The sequence below is a fragment of the Indicator indicator genome, chromosome 1 (assembly GCF_027791375.1).
Source record: "Indicator indicator isolate 239-I01 chromosome 1, UM_Iind_1.1, whole genome shotgun sequence".
NCBI classification, from domain to species: domain Eukaryota; kingdom Metazoa; phylum Chordata; class Aves; order Piciformes; family Indicatoridae; genus Indicator; species Indicator indicator.
Window position 1 is genome coordinate 7,486,652 of NC_072010.1, and position 25,647 is coordinate 7,512,298.

The window sequence follows — 25,647 nt, forward strand, 5'->3', positions numbered from 1 at the left end:
ATTTATTTTCTGCTGTTTCTCAGCACTGTAAAATTCAAGTCACTGTTGATGTTTTGGTTCATTTTTTTTATATAAATGTATATTTATATTTGCAGTTTTTGTACTTTATTTTTTACCTCTGTACAAATCTGCTTGTGTTCAGCTGGTGCTTTTCTCATGATGAGAATTCCTCACAGCTTTTATGCCATCTGTAAGTTCTTGTTACCTTACTCTTTAATTTCTTCAAACTCACTTGAGGTAATAAACAATATCTACATCTATATCGATATCTATATCATCTGTATGATCTGTATCTATATCTATGTAAATGCAAAAGCCCCAAATTCACCATCTCCACTGTAATTCAATCTGAATGAAACTGAATAGAAAAATAATTATTTTTTACACCATTATGTATAAATTCATTCTTTCCAGATTTTTATAGGATTTGTCTATTAAGCATGTCTTCTCTGTCTTGAACTTGGGATTCACTGCAGTCAGGTATAGAGGTTTCTTCACTGTGACAAGTTTATATTCCTGAATCTGGCTTCTGAAGATAAGCAGAGGTCATTCTCAGTGTGTTTGGTACTTGTTCTACCTCTTGCCCTTCAGTCTCGACCATTTATTTACTTACTGTCATCTCCTTTTATCACTGCTTGTAAAATGAGGAAAAAAAATCAATTCTCCTCTCCACCAGTAATGTATCACACTATATTAGATCCTGGAAGGGACCTCAAAAGATCATTAGGTCCAACCCCCCTGCCAGAGCAGGATCACTTAGGATAGTCCACACAGGAATGTATCCAGGTGGGTTTTGAAAGTCTCCAGAGAAGGAGACTCCACAACCCCCTTGGGCAGCCTGTTCCAGTGCTCTGTCACCCTCTCTGTAAAGAAGTTTCTCTTCATGTTAGGGTTAAATCTTCTATGTTCAAGTTTGAACCCATTGTTCCTTGACTTATCACCATGAACCACTGAAAAGAGCCTGGCCCCCTCCACTTGACACCTACCCCTCAGATATTTATAGACATTGATCAGATCCCATCTCAGTCTTCTTAAGACTAAACAGCCCCAGGGCTCAGTTTCTCTTCATAGGGGAAATGCTCATGTCCCCTAATCTTCCTCATGGATCTCTGTTGGATGTACTTCCAGACCAAGATTTTTACCTCAGCTTACTCTTTGTATACATTACCCATCATGTTTTTGGAGATAAATTTACAAGATCCAAATCTATTTCTAAAATTCACACAGAGTACTGTCATGTTTTCTGTTTCTCTCCAACAAGACACTCCAGATTTCTTTATAATTTCTGTACCTTCAATATTTTTTTTCTTCTATTTTGTGAAGTATCTGGCAATTTATGGCATTAACTTCATGTTCCTTTGTGAAAAGTGAGTGAAAGAATTCATTACTTTCTTCTGGCAGGGTATTAACACAATATTACCCCTGTCATCTATGTGATCCTAATTCTACTTCACTGATTCTTTATTGTTTATGTATTTGAACACCTCCCTTTCTTTTACTTTTTTTTCTTTTTGATAGTGCAGTCTTTTTGATCTTTTTTATTTTCCATCAATTATCTATAAAACTTACCAGAATTTGTCATCCTTCTGGAATTCTCAACAGCTGCTGGGATGCTTGTTTCCTTTTTGTATCTGTGTTCTGATAAGATTGTGTAAAACACTTTCAGATCCCAAAGAAGAAGGAAATAAAACACATTATAATATAAAATGCAATAAAAGAGATGCTGCAAAATCAAAACTAATATTGAAATGTAAAACAATTAGGTGCCCTCTGAGCATTTTGCAATGTGATGACCCTATTGTTATTAAATGCATATTGCTAACAGTGTGTTAAGCTTTCAGAAGATGGATTATGTAAATACTGAGCACCCTGAGTATTGTGAAATGTACACCAGGGCATGTTATGCAGTTATGTTTCTGTGGCACTGAGCTTGAATTTAAGGCTTATTAGCCTAAGCACTTGCGCACAAAAAATGCTCAATTGTACAATAATCCAAAGGTGTCCATTAGGAAAAACTAGTGAGGAAAGAGTGCTTAAGCCAAAAACTGAACTCAGAGATTTTTCTAAGTATACATGAAAGGAACAAAACAGAATTCTGCTCTAAAGATTTACAACTAGGAGTAAAATATTCCCGTACTCTATTCTGGTGATAATGGCTGCTGGTTGTGGCAATGCCTGTGTGAGAATGCAGCTGCACTAGGTGTCTCAGCTAGGCTGCTTCTCTTTGCACTGGAATGAAGCAAAGGAAAATCACATAGAGAACATAGAATTATAGAACCATAGAATGGTCCAGGCGGGAAGGGACCTCCAAAGGTCATCTAGTCCTACCTCCCTGCAGTCAGCAGGGACATCCCCAGCTAGACCAGGCTGCCCAGGACCTTGTTGAGTCTTACCCTGAATATCTCCAGGGAAGAGGCCTCAACCACCTTCCTGGGCAACCAGTTCCAGTGTTCCACCACCCACATAGTGAAGAACTTCTTCCTGATATCCAATCTAAATCTGCCCTTCTCTAGTTTGAAGCCATTGCCCCTCATCCTGTCACCACAGGCCCTTGTAAACAGTCTCTCCCTTCCTGTAGGTCCCCTTCAGGTACTGGAAGGCTGCTATCAGGTCTCCCCAGAGTCTCCTCTCCTTCAGGTTGAACAACCCCAGCTCCCTCAGCCTGTCCTCACAGCAGAGGTGCTCCAACCCCCTGATCATTTTTGTGGCCCTCCTCTGGACATGCTCCATCAGGTCCATGTCCTTCCTATATTGAGGGCTCCATACCTGTACACAGCACTCCAGGTGAGGTCTCACCACAGCAAAGTGGCAGAATCACCTCTGTGGATCTGCTGGCAACACATCTTTTGATGTAGCCCAGGATGTGATTTGCCTTCTGGGATGCAAGCACACATTGTCTGTTCATGTCCAGCTTCTCATCCATTAGCACCCCCAAGTCCTTCTCCACAGGGTACCTTTCCATCACCTCATCCCCCAGTCTGTATTGATAGTGAGGATTGTTCTGGCCCAGGTGCAGAACCTTGCTCTTGTTGAACTTCATGAGGTTCACCTGGGCCCACCTCTCCAGCTTGTCCAGATCTCTCTGGATGACATCCTGTCCCTCTGGTGTATCAACAACACCACACAGCTTGGTGTCATCTGCAAACTCGCTGATGGTGCACTCGATCCCACTATGTCATTGATAAAAATATTAAACAGAACAGGTCCCAGTACGGACCCTGAGGGACACCACTTGTCACTGCTCTCCATCTAGTCTTCAAGCCATTGAGCACTACCCTCTGGCTGTGACCATCCAGCCAATTCCTTATCCACTGAACAACCCACCCACCAAATCCATGTCTCCCCAGCTTGGCGAGCAGGATGTTGTGGGGGACTGTGTCAAAGGCTTCACAGAAGTCCAGATAGATGACATCCGCAGGTCGTCCCTTATCTACTGACATAGTCACTTCATCATAGAAAGCCACAAGGTGAGTCAGGCAGGACCTGCCCCGAGTAAAGCCTTGCTGGCTGTCTCAAATCACCTTCCTGTCCTCCATGTGCCTTAGCATGGCATCTAGGAGGATCTGTTCCATGATCTTCCCAGGCACAGAGGTGAGGCTGGCAGGTCAGTAGTTCCCAGGGTCCTCCTTTCTACCCTTTTTAAAAATGGGTGTGACGTTTCCTTTCCTCCATACCCCAGGTGAGGGGACTGGAAGAGGCTAGCCTGAAAATTCATGTTCAGCTATAGGCCCAGACCATATTGCTCAGGAATTTACTAATTGAATCTCTAAATTCTCCAAGGATGGAGCTTTCACAGATTTTCTGGGAAACCCGTTCTGCTGCACCTCTGTCCTCATGAGGAAAGTGCTTTTTCATATAATCTGTTTGACCTTCTCTTGTTTCAACTTGTGCCTGCTGTCTCTCATCCTATATCATACGACACTCTGCAAAGCTGAGCTCTGTCTTCATGCCATTCCTGTTAAGCACCAGGGCTCTGCTTTATATTGTCCACAGAAGTATTCCTTCTCCAGGCTGAAATGCCCAGCTTCCCCAGGTTCTCCTCACCAGGCCAGTGCTCCAACCCCAGACAATCTGGTAAAACTAACCTCAACTTGCTCCATTTTGCTATCTTTGCTGTAGTGCAGGGACCAAACCTGAACATAGTATCTAGGTACAGCCTAATGAATGGCAACAGTTGGGGAATAATCCTTCCCTGGATCTCTTGGCTCTGCTGCTGCTCATACATTCCAGGATTCTATTGACCTCTTTGCTGCCAGGACATACAACTGGCTTATGCCCAGCTTGCTATCCACTGGAAGCCCCAAGCACTTTTCCACAGAGCTGTTGTCAGGCTGTCAGTGTCCAGCCTGTGGTATTGAAGGGAGTTAGCCTGTGCCAGGGGGAGGACTTACTGTTTCTCCCTGTTGAGCATCATAAAATCCTTGTCAGCCCCTTTCTCCAGCCTATCCAGTGTGGCAATCCTGCCCTTGAGTATATGGACTCACCCTCACAGGGAGCTGTCATCTGCAAATGTTATGAAAGCACACACCTCACCTTTTTTAAGGCATTGTTAGTAATGATCAGGAAAAGCTGAAAAATGGTTTAAGCTACTACCTCTCAGATAAAAATGTATTTCATCTGATACCATCATCTCACTTTGGAAGAGTTTATCTACGGAATGGAAAAATGAGAAATCAGTATTAAACTGTGTGTTTCTACTAATATAAAACAATACTAGTAGCTAGAAGCAATGTATTCTTCAGGGAAAACTCTGAAAACATTAGGCTTAAAATTTAAGCTAATATTTATCTAAGTAGCAGCTTTTCAAAAATTTACCTCCAAAACACCCTTGCTTGTTTGGGACATATCCTATTGCTTTTTGGCTCAGTGTTTTCTGGGTTTATGCTCAGATAACAAGAGATTTAATTTGATTCTGGTTTGTTTGAGGTTTTTTTCTGAAAACAGAAGGAAGAAACAGGAGTCACTTTTCAGAAATGCAGACTTGTTTTCTACCCAATTATGTGCTGACAAAAAGCATGTTATTGTTTGGTGATTTCATGGGGCTACTGTGTTATTTTTCCTGCACAATTGTTGTTATATTCCTTCCAGAATCCTTTACTAGTACCTGGTGGGTTTTTTTTTTCGGACTGTATATTGATACAGGTTCATGTTTGTGTTAAAATAATCAGAGCATATCACTTAAGATGCATCCAGAATAACATCTGGTTCAGCTCAGAAGTGCTCTTTTAAAGTGATTTTGGCTGTCTTGTGGGTTGGTCTCTTAGGAAACAAATTGGATTTTTTTAAATGAAACTTAAACAGAAAATGTGGTCCATGAGCATTCCTAATTATCATTGCATTGCAGCTTCAAACACGTTTTAATCAGCAGAGTAGATGTAATGCAAACTTACCCCTTTTAAAGATGTATGGCATGGATGTCATATCCTCTGCACCCTCTGTTGCTCTGGATTGCTGCTAGTGCACACATTCTTTGCTCAGGTAGGTGCACCCACCAATCCAGAGTTATGCTGTTGTGCCAGCTGATGGGGTACAGGCATTACCCAGTTAGAGCAAGAAAACAGTGTGAACAGATAGTACCTGGTCTGTAGAGCGTAATGGGTGACTGGCACAAAGGAATCACTCTAGAAATGTATTTTTATGTGGAGGGTAAACTAGTACTGAACCATCTCAGGAGGATCAATGGATGCATCCCTTCTGATGCAGTGCTGCACTCTGAGCCAAATTTATGCCATCAGTGACTCTGGCCTCACAATGTTCTATCTAGTATTCAAATATAGTTTTGCTAGCTTCCCAATGTATTCCTTCTAATGACACTCTCAGCTTCACTTTTGTATCGTCTTCATGCCGCTACATTGGCCTTGAACATATTTTTTTTAACCAAAATCAGTGTAAACTACAATCAAAAAATAATGGACGCTGTGCATGCAACTAGACTGCGTGAAGCCTCAATCCTACTGGTTAGTCTCATATTTGTCTGTGAAGCAAAAACTCTTGCATTTTTCTGCAAAGAGCAAATCTGGTTTAGGGTACTTAGCCCACAGCTCTTACTAATCTAGGCAAGATAATTTCAGAGGGATTAACAGAGTGTGTCACCTGACGTTACCCAGTTTCTTTCTGTTCAGGGTCCAGCACTTGTAAAACTGGTTCAGGAGTCCATGGGATTACAAATAGTTAATCCAAACAAATTTGCATCCTTAGGACAAATGATTGGCCTTCAACACTGAAAAACATCTCATTTTTTATAGCATTTGAAGTCATGGTGAGTTTTCAAAAAGGCCATCAGTGTCCTAGATTTACAGCTGGTGTGGCACAGGTGTTTACTAGCAAATGTTCACTCCAGGACTCAGGAAAATCCACTTTCTGAATAAAAAGTAGAATATAACACAAAAGCAAACATTTCCACTGTTAAGATCACCTCTTTGTCTCACTCTCTGAGTGAATCAAATCCCTCTGACCCTAAATCAATAGAGGAAAAGAATGAATTCCCTTTAAAAAAAAAAAAAAAGCTTAAAATTAAACAAGACAAACTTACTCCTCCAGAGCTCTTATTCTGTTACCACGTTATGCTGCTGTGAATGAAGTTACTCTTTATAGCATTGGTCATTTTGGGGATTCTATGCTTTTTCACTCAGGCCACTTTTCAGTGCCTTTGTTTTCCAATATGAATCTAGGAGATCTTCCAAACAACACAATTCTTGCTTAAATTTACACTTCATTGCCTTGATTATGCTATTTAGGAAAACAACAACAAAACCCCACCCCAGTCTTTTTATACCTCTTCGGCAATATTCCTTACTGATTTCTCCTATCACTCAAATAGCTTCTTTGAACTTTCGTCTTTAATTTCCTTACCTGTTGCTTTATTATTTCTTCCTCTTATTGTTTTCCTTTAATATTAGTATGTCTTTGTATCATATACTTTCTATTCTAAAATGGCTGCTTATTCTCTGTGACATCCAAGTGTGTTGGGATGGAAGTATGTTGGTCCTAACCATGAGCTATATCCAGGAAGATCTTTAGAAAAAAAAAAATGCAGCAAGTTGATTTCTGTCTTTATAGATTTTATACACTCCTAAAAATCTCCAAAAATCAAAATCCAGAAAATGCTATGATGTTTAATTTTGTGTCTTTTTCTTTTGTCTAACATTTATTTATAGCAACAGTATAATGAGAGGTTATTATTTAGAATCATAGAATCATAGAATCAGTCAGGGTTGGAAGGGACCACAAGGATCATCTAGTTCCAACCCCCCTGCCATGGGCAGGGACACCTCACACTACATCAGGCTGGCCAGAAACTCATCTTAAGCCTGGCCTTAAATGGGATGGGGCCTCAACCACCTCCCTGGACAACCCATTCCAGGGTCTCACCACTCTCATGGTTAAGAACTTCTTCTTCACTTACAGCCTGAATCTCCCCACTTCCAGCTTTATTCCATTCCCCCTAGTCCTGTCACTTTCTGTCACTTTGCTTCAAGAAGCTTACAATTAGGATGAAAGACAAAATAGTTACGTTGTACAGATGATGTAGGAAGGAGAAAAGGTAAAGTACAACTGTGCAGTCCTATTTTCAGAAGAGTAAATCTTCAGTGTTTGTCAGTCTTTAAATATATAAGCAAGAAAGGCTTGATTTCAGTTATTCTATCTTGCTATCACCCTAGTAACTTAAAAGACATTTATTAGAAGTGCATATGTGTGTTACTGCTGTTCATATAAAAGAAAAGGAGGGAAATTTATAGAGAATAGATTTTTATTTAAATAGAAGACCTGTCAAAACAGAGCATACAGCGTCAGCAACTTTCTTCTGAATGTTAGGTTGTATCATTGCTCTTCATGTCAAATCGTCATAACATGCCTGTCATTGTCTCTTTCAATTAACCTTAAAACCAAATCTGAGAATTACACAAACAAAATTTAAACACAATGCTTACATTTAGCAATACTGTCCAATAACAATCATTCCTTCTTGGTGCTGATGAAATTGGATATGGAGAGTTCTCCAGTGACTCATAATAGCTGTATTTCTTTCCGCTTACCAAACCCTTTGGTTTGGTTTATTTTCAGAGAAACGTCTCTGACAATTTACTGATACTAAATTCCTTAGCAAGTATTGGAGTTTTCTGTGATTTACAGCTCTACCATGTTATACTGTGGTTGAGGAGTTACTTTGTCTTGCATAGTCTTTAAAAGGAATCTTTGCAGTAACAGTAGAAGTTGGAGGATGGCACTTTAAAGCACAATAAAGTATTTCATACAACATTTACCATGGAATGTAGGTCACTGGAACAGGCTCCTCAGGGAAGTGGTCATGGCACCAAATCTGTCACAGTTCAAGGAGTGCCTGGATGACGCTCTTAGTCATATGGTTCAGTTTTAGATAGTTCTGTGAGAAGCAGGGAGTTGGACTTGATCATAGAATCACAAAAACATAGAATCATAGAATGGTTTGTCCAACCCTCCTGCAGTAAGCAGATGTCCTCCATTAGATCCAGTTGCCCAGAGCCCCATCAAGCCTGACCCTGAATACCTCCAAGGATGAGGCCTCAACTACCTCCCTGGACAACCTGGTACAGTGTTCCATTCCCCTCATGGTAAAGAATTTCCTCCTAATATGCAACCTAAATCTACTCTTCTCTAAAACCATTGCCCCCTGGCCTTTGTAAACAGTCTCTCTCCATCCAGCTGGGTCTCTTTAGCTTGGAGAAGAGGAGACTAAGGGATGACCTCATTATTGTTTACAAATACGTCAAGGGTGAGTGCCAAGAGGATGGAGCCAGGCTCTTCTTGGTGATGCCCAGTGACAGGACAAGGGGCAGTGGGTGGAAATTAAGGCATGGGAAATTCCATGTAAACATGAAGAAAAATTATTTCAGTGTGAGGCTGACAGAACACTGGAACAGGCTGCCCGGGGGGGTTGTGGAGTCTCCCTCTCTGGAGATACTCAATACCCACCTGTCTGCATTCCTGTGTGATCTGGTATAGGGGATCCTGCTCTGGCAGGGGGGTTGGACAAGATGATCTTTCAAGGTCTCTTCATGCTGCTAAAGTTTAGTGATTCTGTGTTCTGTGATCCTTCTTGTAGGCCCCCTTCAGGTACTACAAGGCTGCTACTAGGTCTCCCTCAAGTCTCCTCCTCTCTAGGCTGAACAATGCCAGCTCCTTCAGCCTGTTCTCAAAGGACCTTATGGGTCCCTTCCAATTCTAAGATTCTAGGATTCTATGGTTTCTATTGCCTTATATCAGGTCTGACTCTTGTATCTACACTCTTCTTTTAATTCTTTCCTCTATCCTATAATTCTTTTGTTCAGGATGTATGTTGTTTGAGGCAGGGACCATTCACTATTCTGTTTATGGGAAGACATGTTGACATTCTGTGGATGTAGGGGATATATAGGTGAATAATATTTGTAGGTCTCTACAATAAACCACTTCTGACACTTCCATTTTGATTTTATTTCTCAGGGAGTAAAGCATAAATTGGCAACATTTATTTCCACCATTTCCTTCCATGTTTAGTCTGTAGTCTTTTATACTTACCCACACTCTCATTAAGAATTTTTCTTTTCCAAAAAAGCACAGAACTAGTACTATATTCTCATCCTTTCTCAATGTCTCTTTCCAAGTGCTTCCAGAAAACTGACAGACTTTCACACTGAAAATGCCTGTCCCCCCATCCAGAACTGCATCTCATAATCATCCCCTTATTTTGTATGCTGCATGGTAGTTCTTATTATTTCAATGGTCAATGTCATATCATCAATGGAAAGATTTGGGGGGGTTAAATATTTCTGAATTCCCAGCCATGTATGCTAAAAGGTGAATTTAGACAGTTCATTTTGACTGGTCAAATAACATAGGCAGATTTTGTAAATGACATGGGTTTATTAAATTATTATTAAATATAAATTTATGTTAATAATGACAATATCACAAAGGTTTTTTCTACTGACAGGTAGAAACATTATGTGATATTACCAATACTGCTGTGTCAGTCTTCTATAAATGTGCTGCATTTTATACCTTACTGCATCTGTAATCTTCAGTGCTCTTTGCCTACAGCATTTTCCCCAACGTTGTTATAACTGCAATACTGTGTTAATTTTTGGTGTCTATTTCTCCATTCTGTCTCACCTGTCTGATTTCTTCTTTAAGGTAAATAATTACAGTTTAGAAGAAGTTACCCATGAAGAGGCAGTAGCAATACTGAAGAACACCTCAGATGTAGTGTATCTGAAAGTTGGAAAGCCCACTACCATTTACATGACCGATCCATATGGCCCACCAGATATTACTCACTGTAAGTAACTCCTGCAATTCATTTTGTAGCAGACACCAGTTTATCAGATGATTGTGTTTCTTTCATATCATGTCCAAAGTACCCCTTTAACCTTTATGAAACAGCTTGGAAGGATACAAAAATGAAATGGTTAATGCCACTTCCATATGCTATACTCATGAAATACTACAGATACTATAACTCTACTAAATTAATTTTACAATACAAATAAGAATGTAGCTGATGTTCTTCTGTTCAGATTCCAATTAGCTATTGTCTAGGTGATCAGACCAAACTGTAACTCTTGTGAAAATTACAGTAATAAGTATATGCAAATATATTTTGAAATTTGTTTAGGTTTGTTGACTGGAGTCCTGTCCACTGAAAAATTGTAAAAGGCAGCAAACCATCTTGTGCAAATTTAGTGAAAAGTCTGAGGCAAATATATATATCATATTTACTCAGGAGTATAAAAATCACTCCTCTACTTACAAAAAGATACCTATTTTCTGTGTATATCCAGTTCCTAAGTTATTGTCCCACTTTGCTTTATTCTCAGTCTGTCCATTAACTTTACATATGTTCATGTGCTATTTTCCCTCTGAGAACCAAGGCCTTATATACGTCCTTGAATTCAATGTACATTCTGTTGTAGAAAGAGCTGTTGAAACAATATGGTAAAACTCATTGAAGAATCTCATAGGAAGGGGAGGTGTTTTTATTTAAAACAAACCAATTTCAAACAGACTGTGATACATATGCACTCAGAATTTTCTGGGCTCATGGCAGCATTCAACTAGAAAGACCTGCATCCAGGTGCATCACCAGGACTCCCTGAGATGACCAAGTACAAGTGTGCATGGCTGTGGAGTCCTTGTGATACAAATATACTTTCTTCTTATGCTGACAACCTCCTTGTTGATGTGGTTTTTGTACACTTAAGGATATGGCAATAATTAGGATCTTGTGTCTCTCCATCTGTCCCACCTATGCATGTCTGCATGATTTACTCACTTCTGTCTCTTTATCTGAGTGTCCAAGGCTCCAATCTAGTCTTTACCTCCTACTGTGATCTGTTGGTATCTTGAGTCTTTGTTTTCCTTTTCATGTAGACTGTCCTGACAAGTTGCATGTAGTTATGTTGTGTATTGGTGACCTCTTGATGAATCTAGGTGCTATCAACACATCCAATTCTTATATTCCTCCTGCCAGCCCTTCCTGATGTCTGCATCCAGGCATTCACATTCCCTTTCATTTACAGCAATCTTAACTTTTCAATTGCAACTTCCTATACTCCTGGTGCCTGCTAGTCTAAACAGTTAATTACTGAAATTCTCTTTATTTAGCTGTTCATTAGAAACTGTCTGCCTTGAGTTAAACTACCAACAGGGACCAGCTGCAGTACCTAAGAACTGGATGGCAGTTAAATTTTTGACAGAAGCTCCAGAAACTTGTCCATACCCATCTTGGTCTCCCAGGGTCACTAAGGCTAACCAAGGGCTAGAAAAGGTAGATTTTCATATTAAATGCTAGAGATTGATTTTTTTTTCCCAGCACTTTTGCACAGTGTTGCGACACTTGCGACAAAGTTGAGAGAAAATCTAAATATCCATAATCCTCCTTACTTAGACTGCACCATAAAAATAGAAGAGAAGGTTTTGTGACATGCACATCAGGTAGGATACTCAACTGTGCTGAGGATACCTATTTAGTTAGCAAATGTTATAGCAGATGGCAATCATGTTGTTCAGCAACAGCCTGATCTTAGCAGAGCCCAAGAAGTAGAAATGTTAAATGTCCCTACCCAATCTCTTGCTTTATAATACTTGCCAAAATAATAATTTGGGACTTCTAAGCCAGTGTGTTTTATTTTGTCAGACTGTAGATCAGCAGCATATGAGAAGACAGAATTCCAGAGGGAAAGTAAAGGTTGAAAGGACTTGCCCATCCCAGTCTGTTGGTACATGCAGATTCATTTATCCTCAGGGAACCTTTCATTATACTTATTCAGAATATTTCAGATGGGTAATGGCCTTTCCCCATAGAAGTATTTCACTTAGAAGCATTCTGTTTCTAAGCATCTGAAAGATTGAAACTAATACTAGAAAATTTGTCTGTCTTCTTCTCACGAAGCAGGATTCATTTTGCAGAAGCACGTATCATTGTTTTTCCTATTTACCGTTTCCTTTTCTGATTACATCAGCTAGAGACTGAATACAACTATTATTACATCTCTCCAGTCATAAATACCCCAAATAACTTCAGAATACCAAAAAGGCAAGCAAGCAATAAAACTCACAGACTCAAATAGCAGAGTCCTGTAATTTTATTTATTAATCATTAATATCTAAAAGATTTGTATCCGCTTTCTATTTTAAATATACAGATTTACTGTGATCTAATTACTGTTTATGTTGGTACCGACACATCAGTTATATGGGGAATTTTGACACTTCTAGTAGATCACAGCTTTAAATCTTCACCATACATAATTCTTACCACTCATGAAGTTCCTACGCCTATCCTGCATTAAGCTCTTACTATATTATTCCCTTTGCTGTATATTGGAACCAAAAAGATGAATGTGCTTTTAGTCTCATTGCATCCTATTTATATTTCCTTCTTCAAGTCAGTCCTAACTGAGGAAAATGTTTCCAGTTTCCCAAACTATCCTTTTTTATTCATATCCCCTCTACAGAGTCAATCCCTACAAATAAGCCACATTATTGTTATTAATAGTATTACTATTAATATTATCATCAATATTATTAATGATATCAATATTATTAATAATAATATCATTGCAGGAAAACTCCAGTTGTTTATTCTCTCCTATTATATTTTAAGCTTTCTCAAGATTGTCTGTTTTGGTCTTATTACACAGCAATAAGCACATTCTGGGTACTTAACTTTAAAAATGGTGCTCTTGTGATATCAAATCAAACATGAATCTGACTAACTAGAAATGTTTATTCTTAACATCAGCTTATTCTCCACCAATGGAAAATCACATACTCGCTGGAAACAATGGCACTTTAGAATACAAGACATCCCTGGCCCCTATCTCACCAGGAAGATACTCTCCCATTCCAAAGCACATGCTTGTGGAGGATGACTATACCAGGTCAGATGCTTCTCTTTATTTGCTGCTTTTCATGACAACAACAGAGGATACAGTTTGCCTCAAATAGAATGTGTGTGTAGTTTTTGTCACCTATGATCGGGGAGGATGAATTGAAACTCTTACAGGTGTGAAGACAACTAAGAGAAAGATCACAGTGCTGACCTGAGGTGGTCCTGCACTGGTGTCTAAACAACATGGCTGCATTATAACAATGCTGGCACTGAGCAAAATGTTCTGTTCTGTTTCACAACTTGAAACTCTCAGAACCAGTGGGTCATCTGGCTTACTGCATGTATGGGTAAAGGGACTCTGTGCCCTTGTACCAGTCTGTGACAGTATGGTGTGAGGGGTGCAGCTTGTTTAGTTTACTGAAAGCAAAGCCTGTAATTGCTCTGTGTACACACTTTGGAAGGTAAATGTTATGGAAAGAAAACACTATGGGACAAGGAAAATAAATGTATAAACTGGCTGTGAATAAATACTGGAGGGAAACTGGGATAAGTTCCTTAACTATTAAAGCAATCATAATATGAAATGGTCTTCTGTGAGATCATAGAGGTTGAAAGGGAACAGTTCATGCAATGACACTTGATGCCTTTATAAATAGGGTTCTTTGATGTGATTATCAGCAAAATTACCCTGGATATTCCTTCTAATCTTTCAGGCTTTTTAATAATCCTGAAAGAATTGTGACTACTATAAAGACACATGGGTGGCAGAAATGTATCTGTGTAGTTGATTTCCAGGTAGAAAATACACTCAGGAAAATGCTGGAAAGGGTCTTTTGTGTCTTGCATTAAATCAACACTGAATGCCACTGATGAGACGATGGGTTTGAAGAGCACCACCGTTCACTTAGGAGACGACAGTTGTTAACTTTGTAAAATGAGCTCTCATTATAATGTCTAGTGCCACAGAAAATGAGAAATTAGTTCTTTTCTGTACTTCAGTATTTAGAATTCATTGTGTTTAAAGCTATGAAAAGGCTGTTCCAGTCATCTAACCTGACTTACTATGTATTTAAAGCCAAAGAATCTCATCAACTTACTTATTCATCAGCTTCATAACTTGCTAATTTGCATTTCTTTTTTCTTGTTGTATATGATTACAATCTCAAGCTGCTTAACTTGTTGGATTAGACAGATTCAGAGTAACTAGATCATGATGTAGTGTTTAATCAGGACATAAATGTATGGAAACCACACCTTGCTTCCCTGCCTGGGTTATAAAGAATTTCTCCTTTGTTTTGACTTAGGATACAAAGCTGACATTGCTTTCCTTGAGCTTATGAGACATTCGTTTAGCACAAATTTTCTCCAAAGGGTTCCAAGAAGTTATATTTTTAATTAATAGTTTTTTAAAAAATAATAATTCAATTAAGCTGTGCATCAAGGCTTTACCTGGGCTGATACTGGCCTCATAAATTCTAAAATGCCTGTTTATAGGGCAAATACCAATATAGTATCTGGATTACAATGAAGAAGGCTTTGTCAATAAGTTTCTAGTGCTGAATTCTCTCCTGTGATGAGATACCAGATGAGATACCATTAATACTGAGAAAGAGATGCCAGAATTTAAAACCAACAAAAAAATGCAACCTTAAAAGTAGATAATAGATAATAGCTAAAGAGACCAAGAAGACCCAGAAAGTGAAAGATGTAAGACTAAAAAAGGAGAAGAGTTGCCCTGAGAAGTAAAAGACCATTTAAGCAGTTACAAAGCCTGTAAGGTAATGAAGAAGTATCTTTAGATTGTTCTGCACTTCTTTGTGTCCTGTACAGCTGTTTTAACTTTCTAATTATTTCTATCAAAAATGAAAAGTAAGAAAAATAAAAAAACAATCATAGGAGAGAAGACAATGACAGCCTTAACCCACTTTTCAGCAGGTATGAAGTAGAAAGCACTCAAAGAACTGTGCAGAATATGTATTGAAATTAATCAATATACCCTTTTGATCATTTAGGAAGAAATATATATTCTTATCTTGATATTCTGAGTTTGTTTTTTAAACAAGTTAATTTTCCAAGTTTGGCTTCTGACACTAAAATTAAATACTGGCACACTCTGGCTTTTGACTGAGATATTCACAGCAATGTCCATTTTCTGGGGGAGCAGGGAAATACATTACACAGAGAAGCTGTTTATATTCTGTGAAATATTCCTTTCCTGTGTTCTTCTTCATATCTGTATTTCCAGATTAGCATGTCATCTAATGAAGGGCTGATATCCTGTGGCTTTGGCACTATTGACTGGAGAGGCTGACTCTAGAAGCATGGCCTTCAGTGGAAGGCTTGTGGCACTGGCTGAAATAAAGGTGCTGAGTCATAGGAGGAGGGTCTGAATGCAACAGAGCAAATCTGAAGAAAATTAGTTCTTAAACAAGTATTTACTTCGACCCTTGAAGAGGAGGGTGGTGTAGTGGACTTAATTATATTAGTGGTAGTTGCTTATATGCTACACTCATACCCAGAATACAAAGGCACAAAGATAAAATGAATGTAGTCATAAGAAAAACAGCACTTCTTGCCTTTGCATTTCCTCACCGGACATTCATCACACAATAGAATCTGAGAGACAGCCAAACAAGAGCCAGAGACCAGGTTTTTCCTCTGATTACAGTGAATAAGAAGCTCTGACCTTCAGAAGCGTTTAACACTTGAACAATGTTAAGCCTTTTATTTTTCAGATGTCCATTTAGCTGCATTGTCACAGTGATTTTCACTGTTATAAACTGAATATAGTGAGGGCACACTTTCTGTGCAGTGCCATAGGATTTGCTGATGAGTCTGCCATTAAATTAAGAACATACTTGGAAAGTCTTTGTTGCTGATCAGTTTAGAAAGACTTAAAAATCTCTTGGGAAGTTAATTATCATATTGATAATTTTAGTGAAACCTATAGATCCCTTGATTGCAGCATTTATAATTAGATTTCCTCACATAATTTTTTATAATTAAATGATTGCCAACTACTGCAGTGATATCCATTAGAACTACCTAGTTCCTGCTGTAATAGGTTTTCAGGGCTAATTTACATGGTGATCACATAAGGAAATTTATAACCCGTGCAGTCATAATATGGCAACACTTCTGGCAGATTTTCATTTGTGCCCACTAAAAATATTTGGAACAGTAACTTCTTCACTATAAAAGGCTTTTGCAATTCCATAATTCTTTGTAACCATGACCTGAGTGAGGCTTTCTTTTAACTTACTGGCTCTAATGAATCCATCAGTAAGTGGTTGAACGTTCAACTCAATTTGTCCATTTTTCTTGCTTTGCTTTTTTGGTTTTCTTATTTATTCAAATTCTGAGGGTTTTTTAACTGTATTTTGTATTTTTGGTCCATGTCTGAAAAAAAAAATCAGTACCACTTCATGAAACTATGGGGAGAAACATACGTTCATCTAAAAACAAGATATAAAGAAATAACAAATAATCTTTAGGCACAAGTTTTAATGAAGTTCTACACTGTCTTCTAATTACTGAGCTTTTGTAAGTTGTGTATATTATGGGTCAAAAATTATGTCAGTGACAGGCATAATTGACTTTTTGTTTATTGAATTAATTTTAAAGTCACTCAGAATGGACGTTTTGCCTTCCTCTATTTTTAATAAAAGTTGACAGCTTTTAAAATGTAAATAAAATCTCACAATTTCAAGTTAGCAGAATGTGGAATCAAAAGTGGATAGAAGCTACATGTCACAAAACAGTCATCACCATTCTTCAAGTGAGTCTTTATTTGGTTTAATTTTTTGTAAGCAAAAAATGTTGTTTGTGCAGGAAGATCCCTTGCCTGTGTTGCTGGCAATTTTCTAACGCTAGTAGAGGGGAGCAACCAGAATAATTCTCTGCTTGACTTGCTGCTTATGAAGAGGGAAGAACTCATAACACAGATGGTGATAAATAACAGCTGCGATCAGAATGACCATCAGTTGGTTCAGTTCATGATTCAAAGGAACTCTGAAAAGGTAGTCAGCAAATTGTGACTGTAAACTTCAGAAGAGCAGACTTCAGCCTTTTTGGAGAATTGCTGAGCAATATCTCTTGTGTTGCTGCCACAGAGACATAGGGTCCATTAAAGACAGATGCTTTCTAAGGAAAACTTATTGAGGAATGACCCATCCTGTTGAGCAGGAAGAAGGGAGATTTAGCAGAAGACCTTCTTGGCTAGGCAAAGACCTTTTTCATGACCTAGAATGCAAGACATGGACAAGCAGTGCTTGACTGCTTAATGACAAAATCAGAAACCTGATTTCAGCTAAGGCTTATAAAGATCTTAAAGGAAAATAAAAAGTGATTCTGCAGATCTGCTACTTTCAAAACTGAAGACAAAATTTGATGAAAGGAAAAGCTGATAAGGAGGGAGTGTAATGACAGGCAATGCAGGAAAAGATGAAGTACTCAGCATTGTCTTTGTGAGGCATTTAAGTGACCAGGTAATTGGAATAGTCAGCATAGATTTACCAAAAGGAAATTATATGCTTGTCCATCCTGGTTTCCTTCTCTGATGAAATGACTAGCTGAGTGGATGAGGGGAGAGCAATGGCTGGCCTATACCAACCAGTGCCACTGCACAGGTGCTGCCTGGAGCAGGAATGCGTCCTTGCTGGGTGAAAACAGCTGACTCCAAAGACATACCTGCTTCATGCCATATCACCCACAGATATGCACCTGGGTTCTACTGTGGGGCACCTGGTGATACCTCTTCTCCACTAGTTGCCCTGGGGAGTGGCTGCAGAGCTATTTCTCACCTCTCTTTTGTGGCTAGGAGAAGCTGTAACACAGGGAGCACCCTTTAAAACTCCTTCAGCAGCCTCTCATTCAAACATGAGGAACTGTTGGATAAAAGTGCAACTGATCCATAGCTGGAAAGAAGACATGATTTGTAAAGGTTTGGAAACGTTCTGGGTAGGCTTTTGGGTATCTTCTGGCTTTATATGCCATCACCTTGCTCAGTAGCCTTCTTCCATTTGCATGCAACAGCAAACTTTGGTAAGGCTTTTGGAATCGTCTCTCACAGCAGTGTGGTTTGAAAGCTGAGAAACAGTGGACTAAAAGAAGAGACTGGGTTGGTGACGGGTCAGTCAGTATTCAAAGGGTAGTGATAATCACTTGACATCTGTCAGGTGGTCAATGATGAGCAGAGTAGCCTAGGATATCTTGGGTATCAGTGAATATCTTCATCAGTGACCTAGATCATGACACAGAGTGCACCCTCAGCAAATTTGCAGAGGATAATAAATTAAGGGGAGTGGTTAACATGACAAATGGCAGAGAGGTATTCCAGAGGGATCTTGATATATGAAAGGACTGGGCCAGGAGAAATCTCATTGAGTTCAGTAAGTCTGTTCCTCAGGTGGAACAGGGCCATGAAACAAGCATCTGAATTGCAGCTTCATTGAAAATGACCTGGAGGTTACAGTGGATGCCAGACTGAATGTGGAACCAGGAGTGCACTCTCATTGCCAGTCAGGTAATCAGCATATTGGGCTATATTAGGTGAAGCATGGCCAGCAGATAAAGAAGAATGTCTCCAATTCCCATTCTTCTGGAAAAACAGAAGGGTCCAACAGACTCTCAAAGTTCTAAATCACAGGGAGGTTGGAGGTATATTGAGGGAACAGGGTCTTTTTTACTGTTCTAAAGAAGATTAAGGGGCAATCCAAGAGCACAATGTAAGCACACAATAGCAAAAAAAAAAAAAAAAAAAAAAGTCACTGCTTTGGATGTTCTGATTTCAATTTGAAAATTAGGGGGAAAAAAAAAAAAAGACACCAGGTAAATGGAGTAGTACTGGGGCAGGTTGTTTTGAAGGGTTGTGAAATATCCACCTGTCCCTGGATTCAGATAGTTTTTGACTTGTGGGACAGGGCTGAAGGTTTTAGGGTTTGGGTTTGGTTTTGATTTTTTGTATGTTTGGGGGTTTGGGGTTGGTTTTGTAGTTTTGTGTATTTTTCCTCTTCATAAGAAGCTGGGAGGGGCCACAGCCAAGACAGGCAGTTGAACCAGCCAATGAAGTATTCAATGCCATACTGATATCATGCCTGTCATATAGGGGAAGGGCTGGCCAGGGCAAAAGTGGGGGCTTTGAGTGGGTGCCTGTGGTGGGGCAGGGTCAGGTGGATATGCCATGCCATGATGGTCAGTGCTGCATTTTACATAATTTTATACTGTTTCATGAGTATTGTTGTTCTTCCTGGTTGTTTTATCTCTTAGTGATGTTCTGTTAAACTCTCCTTATCTCAGCCCACAAGACTTTGCCTCTTTCTCTCAATTTTCCTTCCTGTCCCATCAAGGGGTGGGAGGTGGAAGCAGTTGTGAGCTGCTGTGTGGGGCATGGCTTTGAGATTTTTAAGATTTGGTTAGACAAAATACTTGATATGATCTTGATATAACAATAATTCCACTTCAAGCATGAGATGGGATGAGGTGGCCAACAGAGATGCATTCCAACCATTTTCTATGACAATAGGAAGAAAAAAAAAAAAAGGTGGGGGGGGATTATTTTGATCTAGTTTTTTTGTTTGGTGGGGTTTGGGGGTTTATTTTGCTTTGTTTTGTTTTCTCTTTTTTGTTGTGGTTTTTTTTTTGTTTGCTTGCTTTTTAAAATTCATTACTACTACATTACAACTGAGAGAAAAGTTACAGTTTATTCTTTAGCAGATGTCTGTCTTCCTATTTCCAGAAAAACTGAAATTATAGACTAAAATTCCTGTAGCTATAGGTGTTCATTACTTCTGTCTGTAGTGAACAACATTGTCAAAAGATCCATAAAAATAAAGAACTGCCATCTTGAGTTTTTACTTCCTTTTTAATTTCAGCAAATGGTAACATCAAACATCTGTGATTCAGCTGATAAAAAATCCACTTCAACATTTAACTCTGGATAGATTATTAAAGATTCATGGTTGAAAAAGCTGAGTTATCTGTTTTGCTGTGGAAAGCATGTTTGATTATTTTGGGGATTTTTCATGCACCTTTGTAAACTACCATTTTTTGGACAAGGAGGAGGTCCTGAGGATTGGAAGAGAGAAAGAAAAGCGTGAAGTTGAAGTCTCAGGGGATTTTTTTTTCAAAGTATTGAAAGTGGCATTCCTCAACTGTTTTTGTTTGCTTATATGAACTTAAGAGTTGAATTGAGGATATTGTACAGAAACACCTTTAAATTTCTATTGATGCACAGATTTGAGTTTTCAGTATTAAACCATTGCAACTAATATTATGGTTTGCATATTACGAAGGCCTGTAGTGATAGGACAAGGGGCAATGGCTTCAAAGTAGAAAAGAGCAGATTTAGATTGGATGTTAGGAACAGATTCTTTACTATGACAGTGGTGGAACACTGGAACAGATTGCCCAAGGAGGTAGTTGTGGTCCCATGCCTGGAGATCTTCAAAGTGAGACTCGACAGGGCTCTGGGCACCCTGACCTAGTTGAGGATGCCCCTGCTTACCACAGAGGGGGTTGGGCTAGACAACCTTCAGAGGTCCCTTCCAAGTCAAACCATTCTATGGTCCTTTGACTCTGTGTTTGTCTGTTATAAAACTAACAATAACAGTTTTCTGACAGTGGTTAGATGAAGCTAAACAATAGGAAGATGTGCAGTTTTTAGTAACGAGTTTTGAAAATTATCCAAGATCATTAATGAGTTGGCCTTGGTCTTCTATTGACATAATATTTTGCATATTTTAAAAGTGTATATTTGCTGAAAGAAGTTAACTGCATTTCCTATTAGTTTTTGTCTGAGAGCAGAATTAGAACTCGTTTTTCAGATGAAGATCTTCAAGTACTGTAGGCTGCGCTTTCAAATGGTGAATTTTACACCATGTTTTTGACTTGTTACTCTATGAGTGATGAGTAAAGGAAACATAGAACTATGAGGAGAGGCTGAGGGAGCTGGGACTGTTTAGCCTGGAGAAGAGGAGGCTCAGGGGTGACCTCATTGCTGTCTACAACTACCTGAAGGGAGGTTGTAGCCAGGAGGGGTTTGGTCTCTTCTCCCAGGCAACCAGCACCAGAACAAGAGGACACAGTCTCAAGCTGCGCCAGGGGAGGTTTAGTCTGGAGGTGAGGAGAAAGTTCTTCACAGAGAGAGTGGTTGGCCATTGGAATGTGCTGCCCAGGGAGGTGGTGGAGTCACCATCCCTGGAGGTGTTCAAGAGGGGATTGGACATGGCACTTGGTGCCATGGTTTAGATAGGCATGAGGTTTAGGGTGACAGGTTGGACTCGATGATCTTTGAGGTCTCTTCCAGCCTTCTTGATTCTATGATAGAAGTACACTGACACATTTATATGAATATGGCAGGTGATTGTGAGCTCTTCACTATGACCATGCATAACCCAAACTCAGCATATCACTTATGCTCTAAAGAAAATAAACTATATGTCGTAACACCGGGTGACTGATAATGCCTTTTATTTATTCTTTCTATTAAATTACTTGGACCTTAATTGTTCAAGTTAATAATTTCATACTTAGTTTTTGCCTGGAGCTTGATTTATTTATCTAGAGATAGCAAAGTTTGAATGTTTGTTTTTCTTTGAAATTTAGTGCAAATTATATCTGTTATTTTTAAAAGCAAATTTAATTAACCTCTATTAGTATCAAATTAAATTGCATTTAGTTTTAACCATTGCTGCTTGGTCATTTAAGAGAGGGAGGGAGAGTTACATAACTTACTTCATATTCTATTTTATTCTATTCTATGTTAAAAATTGTGGTGATATATTTTTAATGCTGTAATATTCCATACATAGCCTCAGAATGTTGAAGACTTTTAAAGGACTTTTTTAGGATGTCAGGTAGTGATAGGACTAGGGAGGAATGGAGAAGAACTAGAAGTGGGTAAATTCAGATTGAATGTCAGGAAGAAATTCTTCACCATGAGGGTGGTGAGACACTGGAGCAGGTTGCCCAAGAAGGTGGTAGAAGCCCCATCCCTGATAGTTTTTAAGACCAGGCTGTATCGGGCTCTAAGCAACCTGATCTAGTGTGAGGTGTCCCTGCCCATGGCCGGGGGGTTGGAACTGGGTGATCCCTGAGATTCCTTCCAACCCTGACAATTCTATGATGCTATGATAAAGTCTGAGGCAAAATGGAGATGAGAAAGTATATTTCTGGCAATAAACATCAATCTCCCTTTTCCAGGTAATTCTATGATTCTAAGTATGGGAGCTGATGAAACTGAATCCACACAGTATTTCTACTGCATTTGTGAAAATCTAAGTGCCAGGAAATATGTCTTTGGAAAAACTATAGTTCATTTATCCTCCCAAATATTTTTTTTGCAATAGAACTCTCTAAGATTCCATGCTCACAATGTAGTATATCAAAACTTCTCACAATGTTGTAATACAGCCTAGGCTATATTAAAAAAGCCAGCGTGATTGAGTACAACATTATATGACCAAAGGTAGTTTTTCTCTCTCCTTATTTCTTCCAGCCCTTTCTGACACAGAAATATAATCAGGAGTGATTTGGTTCTATGCTTCAAATGTTCAGTCCTGTCAGATTTTAAAACTGAAGAGACTGGAGGAATAGGGGGAGTGTGTTTGGCAAGGAATTATAGTGAGAATGGATGTGAAAAAGAGACAGAATTTGTCACTGGTTATGTGAAAATGGAACGAGAAGGGAAGACTGGTATTTATGGGGCAAGAAAACTTGCATTTGGAAGAGGAGTTTAGGACAAGGAAGAATGTGAGAAATGGGTGGACAGGCATGAAGAAGAAACAGAGAAAAACAGCTTGGAGAAGAGTAGCAATGAATTTCAGGGCTGCTGAACCAGCAACTCCCTCAGAGAGTGAGACATGAGGTTTGGGATAATCCATAGCTGGACTGAGGAAAGGAACACAGATAAAGAACAGGTAGGAAAAGTTGCTGGTAAGATGCTAGCAGGATCAGGCTAAATTCAGCTATCAGTAGAAAAATTGAGAGTTTTGGAGGTTTGCATGACATGGGCATGATCCCACCAGGCAGTCTGTCATGCTAGTACATCTGTGTTGCCTGTCTAGAAGATGACAGCCTGATGCTGCTACTGATTACTCCCAGTCTCTAAGAAGACAGTTCTCATTCTCTGGCTCTTAGGCTGGCACCCATGATGATGATTAGATTGAATTCAATATCATGTCCCATAACCCATAACAGTCAATCTAAGGAATTATTTACATTAAAAAAATCAAAGGAATACTATCTGAGTTACACATTAAATGTTCAGTTAGGAAAAAAAGAAAAATGAAATTTGTCTGTATAACTTTAAATTACACCCTTGGTGAAATACAATGGTACAGTATTTAGTTATACTATCATCTAAAAATGACTACTTGTAGAACACCTGTCAACATTTTAAAAAAAAAAAAAAGGTCACAGTTATATTTCTTAGCTCTAAGCCACTTCCCTTCAATGAAGCATGAAATTGCTAAACTGCAAAGCAACCATTTTAAATTTCCTGTATTTAATTCACAAATGTTATCTTTAATTGTTAAACTTCGCAAGTGCATAATAATTGTCTGCCTATTACAAGATTTAATTTTCCTACTCCAAATTTATTTTAAATAAGAAGTCTTAACTTGGAACAGTGATTTATGTTGAAGCAAAATTTTAGTTATTGTCAACTCACAGCATGGGGGGTTGGACAATATGACCTTTGATGTTCCCCTCCAACCTGATGCAATCTAAGAATCATGTGAAAGCCACCAGGATAATCTGTTATGTCCTGAGTAGCACACATATTTAAACAGGCCTGTCAAAGATCCCCAAGTAACAGGATTTGGCTATTTCTAGTACAGTCAGGGGAAGCCACTTATTACTTAACACTTAAAAAAAGAAAAAAAAAAATCAAACTTTGCGAGATTTTTGAAATGAGATAGTAGAATTGGCAGCAATAATACACACAGAAATGGTAAGGAAGATTTAATAGTGCACAGAGGAAAAAGATGACCCTAAGTACATACTACATACTACATGTGTCATGGACATGAACTCTTAAAGCAGCTATTACCACTTAAGAAAGACACCTTTGGGGTGACTGTGGTTATTTCCCTGTAATTTTCAACTCAGTACTCAAGAGCAAGAAAAAAATGTGATTAAGAGTGGAAATAGAATCTGATAGGAAAGGAAAAAAATGCAAAATATGACGTTTTTCTCTATGAATCTGTGTGCATCTGAGTCTTAATTGCTACATGGAGGCAACAGGAAAGATCCCGAGAAGAGGGTGACAGAGATGATCAAGGGTGTTGTATAGTTTGCACAGTTTCTTCTTTTGTTGCATGGACCTAGATAAAGATGTCAGAGAGAGAGAGAACAGAGATGTGCAAAAGTATCTGTGGCATAGAGAAGGCAACTATCAGCATTTTCTTACAACACATTGCCGAATTTTAAATACCATTTAGATATTCCCATGTATTATCAATGTGCAACCAAATAACAGGCTTGCAGTGCAAAAAGGTAGAGGTTTTCTGGATATATCACATGATTAGTTTTGTGGGACTCGTTGACACAGGTTGTTGTGAAGAATATGAAAATGTTCAAATAAGGATGAGAGTCAGTGCTCAGAATCATGATGGATCAGCTTGAATTTAGTTTCTTGTTGACATGGTCCTTAACCTGCTGATTTTCAGAAGCTGAAGAGGCAGTTGAGCATTTTTATCAGGAGCTGAGCAGTTTTTTTACTGGCCTACTTTTCTACAAAGTCACTGCAAGGAACTAGGCCCTAAGTCTCATCATTCATATGTGTAACAGCCTTTTCCATTCCTACAATGTAAAAGCATTACATTGTTTTTTTTTTAATTAAGCAGTCATTTAATATCCTAATTCCTAGTGGCTAAGAATTTGATGTGGAATATTAAAAGTTCTAAATTATATATATGCCTTCTTCTAGGCCTTTTCATTTGAAAACCTGGTTAAAATATTTAAATAGTACTGTAAGAGGAATAAAACAATGCATAGTCTTCATTACCATGCTAGAAAAACTTGCTGTGATATTAAGGAATTTTTTTTGTAGTTATGGAAAACTTTGAGACTCATGGGAATAGCACTTAATGCTGGTAAATCATTGATTACAGAAGTATTTCCATGCAGAACTAAGGTAATGTACTCCTGATATTTTCTTCCAGCTGCTTACATCTCTTCTCTGTCTTTCATTTAGTTGAAATTAATATGTCATATGAGTGATTTGGTCTTATTTTAATTGACAGGACAAAACATATTCAATAAAATAACTTTACATTCTAAATAAACTCATTGAA

At 38.7% G+C, this 25,647-nt stretch overlaps 1 protein-coding gene across 6 annotated transcripts in view; it reads left to right on the forward strand.

Moving 5' to 3' along the window:
- DLG2 (discs large MAGUK scaffold protein 2) overlaps window positions 1-25,647 on the forward strand; it is a 701,362-nt gene that overhangs the window by 393,174 nt on the left and 282,541 nt on the right. For all 6 annotated transcript variants that reach the window (XM_054382907.1, XM_054382932.1, XM_054382887.1 and 3 more), the window contains 2 exons: window positions 10,153-10,297; window positions 13,262-13,400. In XM_054382907.1, coding sequence (XP_054238882.1) covers window positions 10,153-10,297; window positions 13,262-13,400 — 284 coding nt within the window. The remainder of the gene's footprint in view (window positions 1-10,152; window positions 10,298-13,261; window positions 13,401-25,647) is intronic.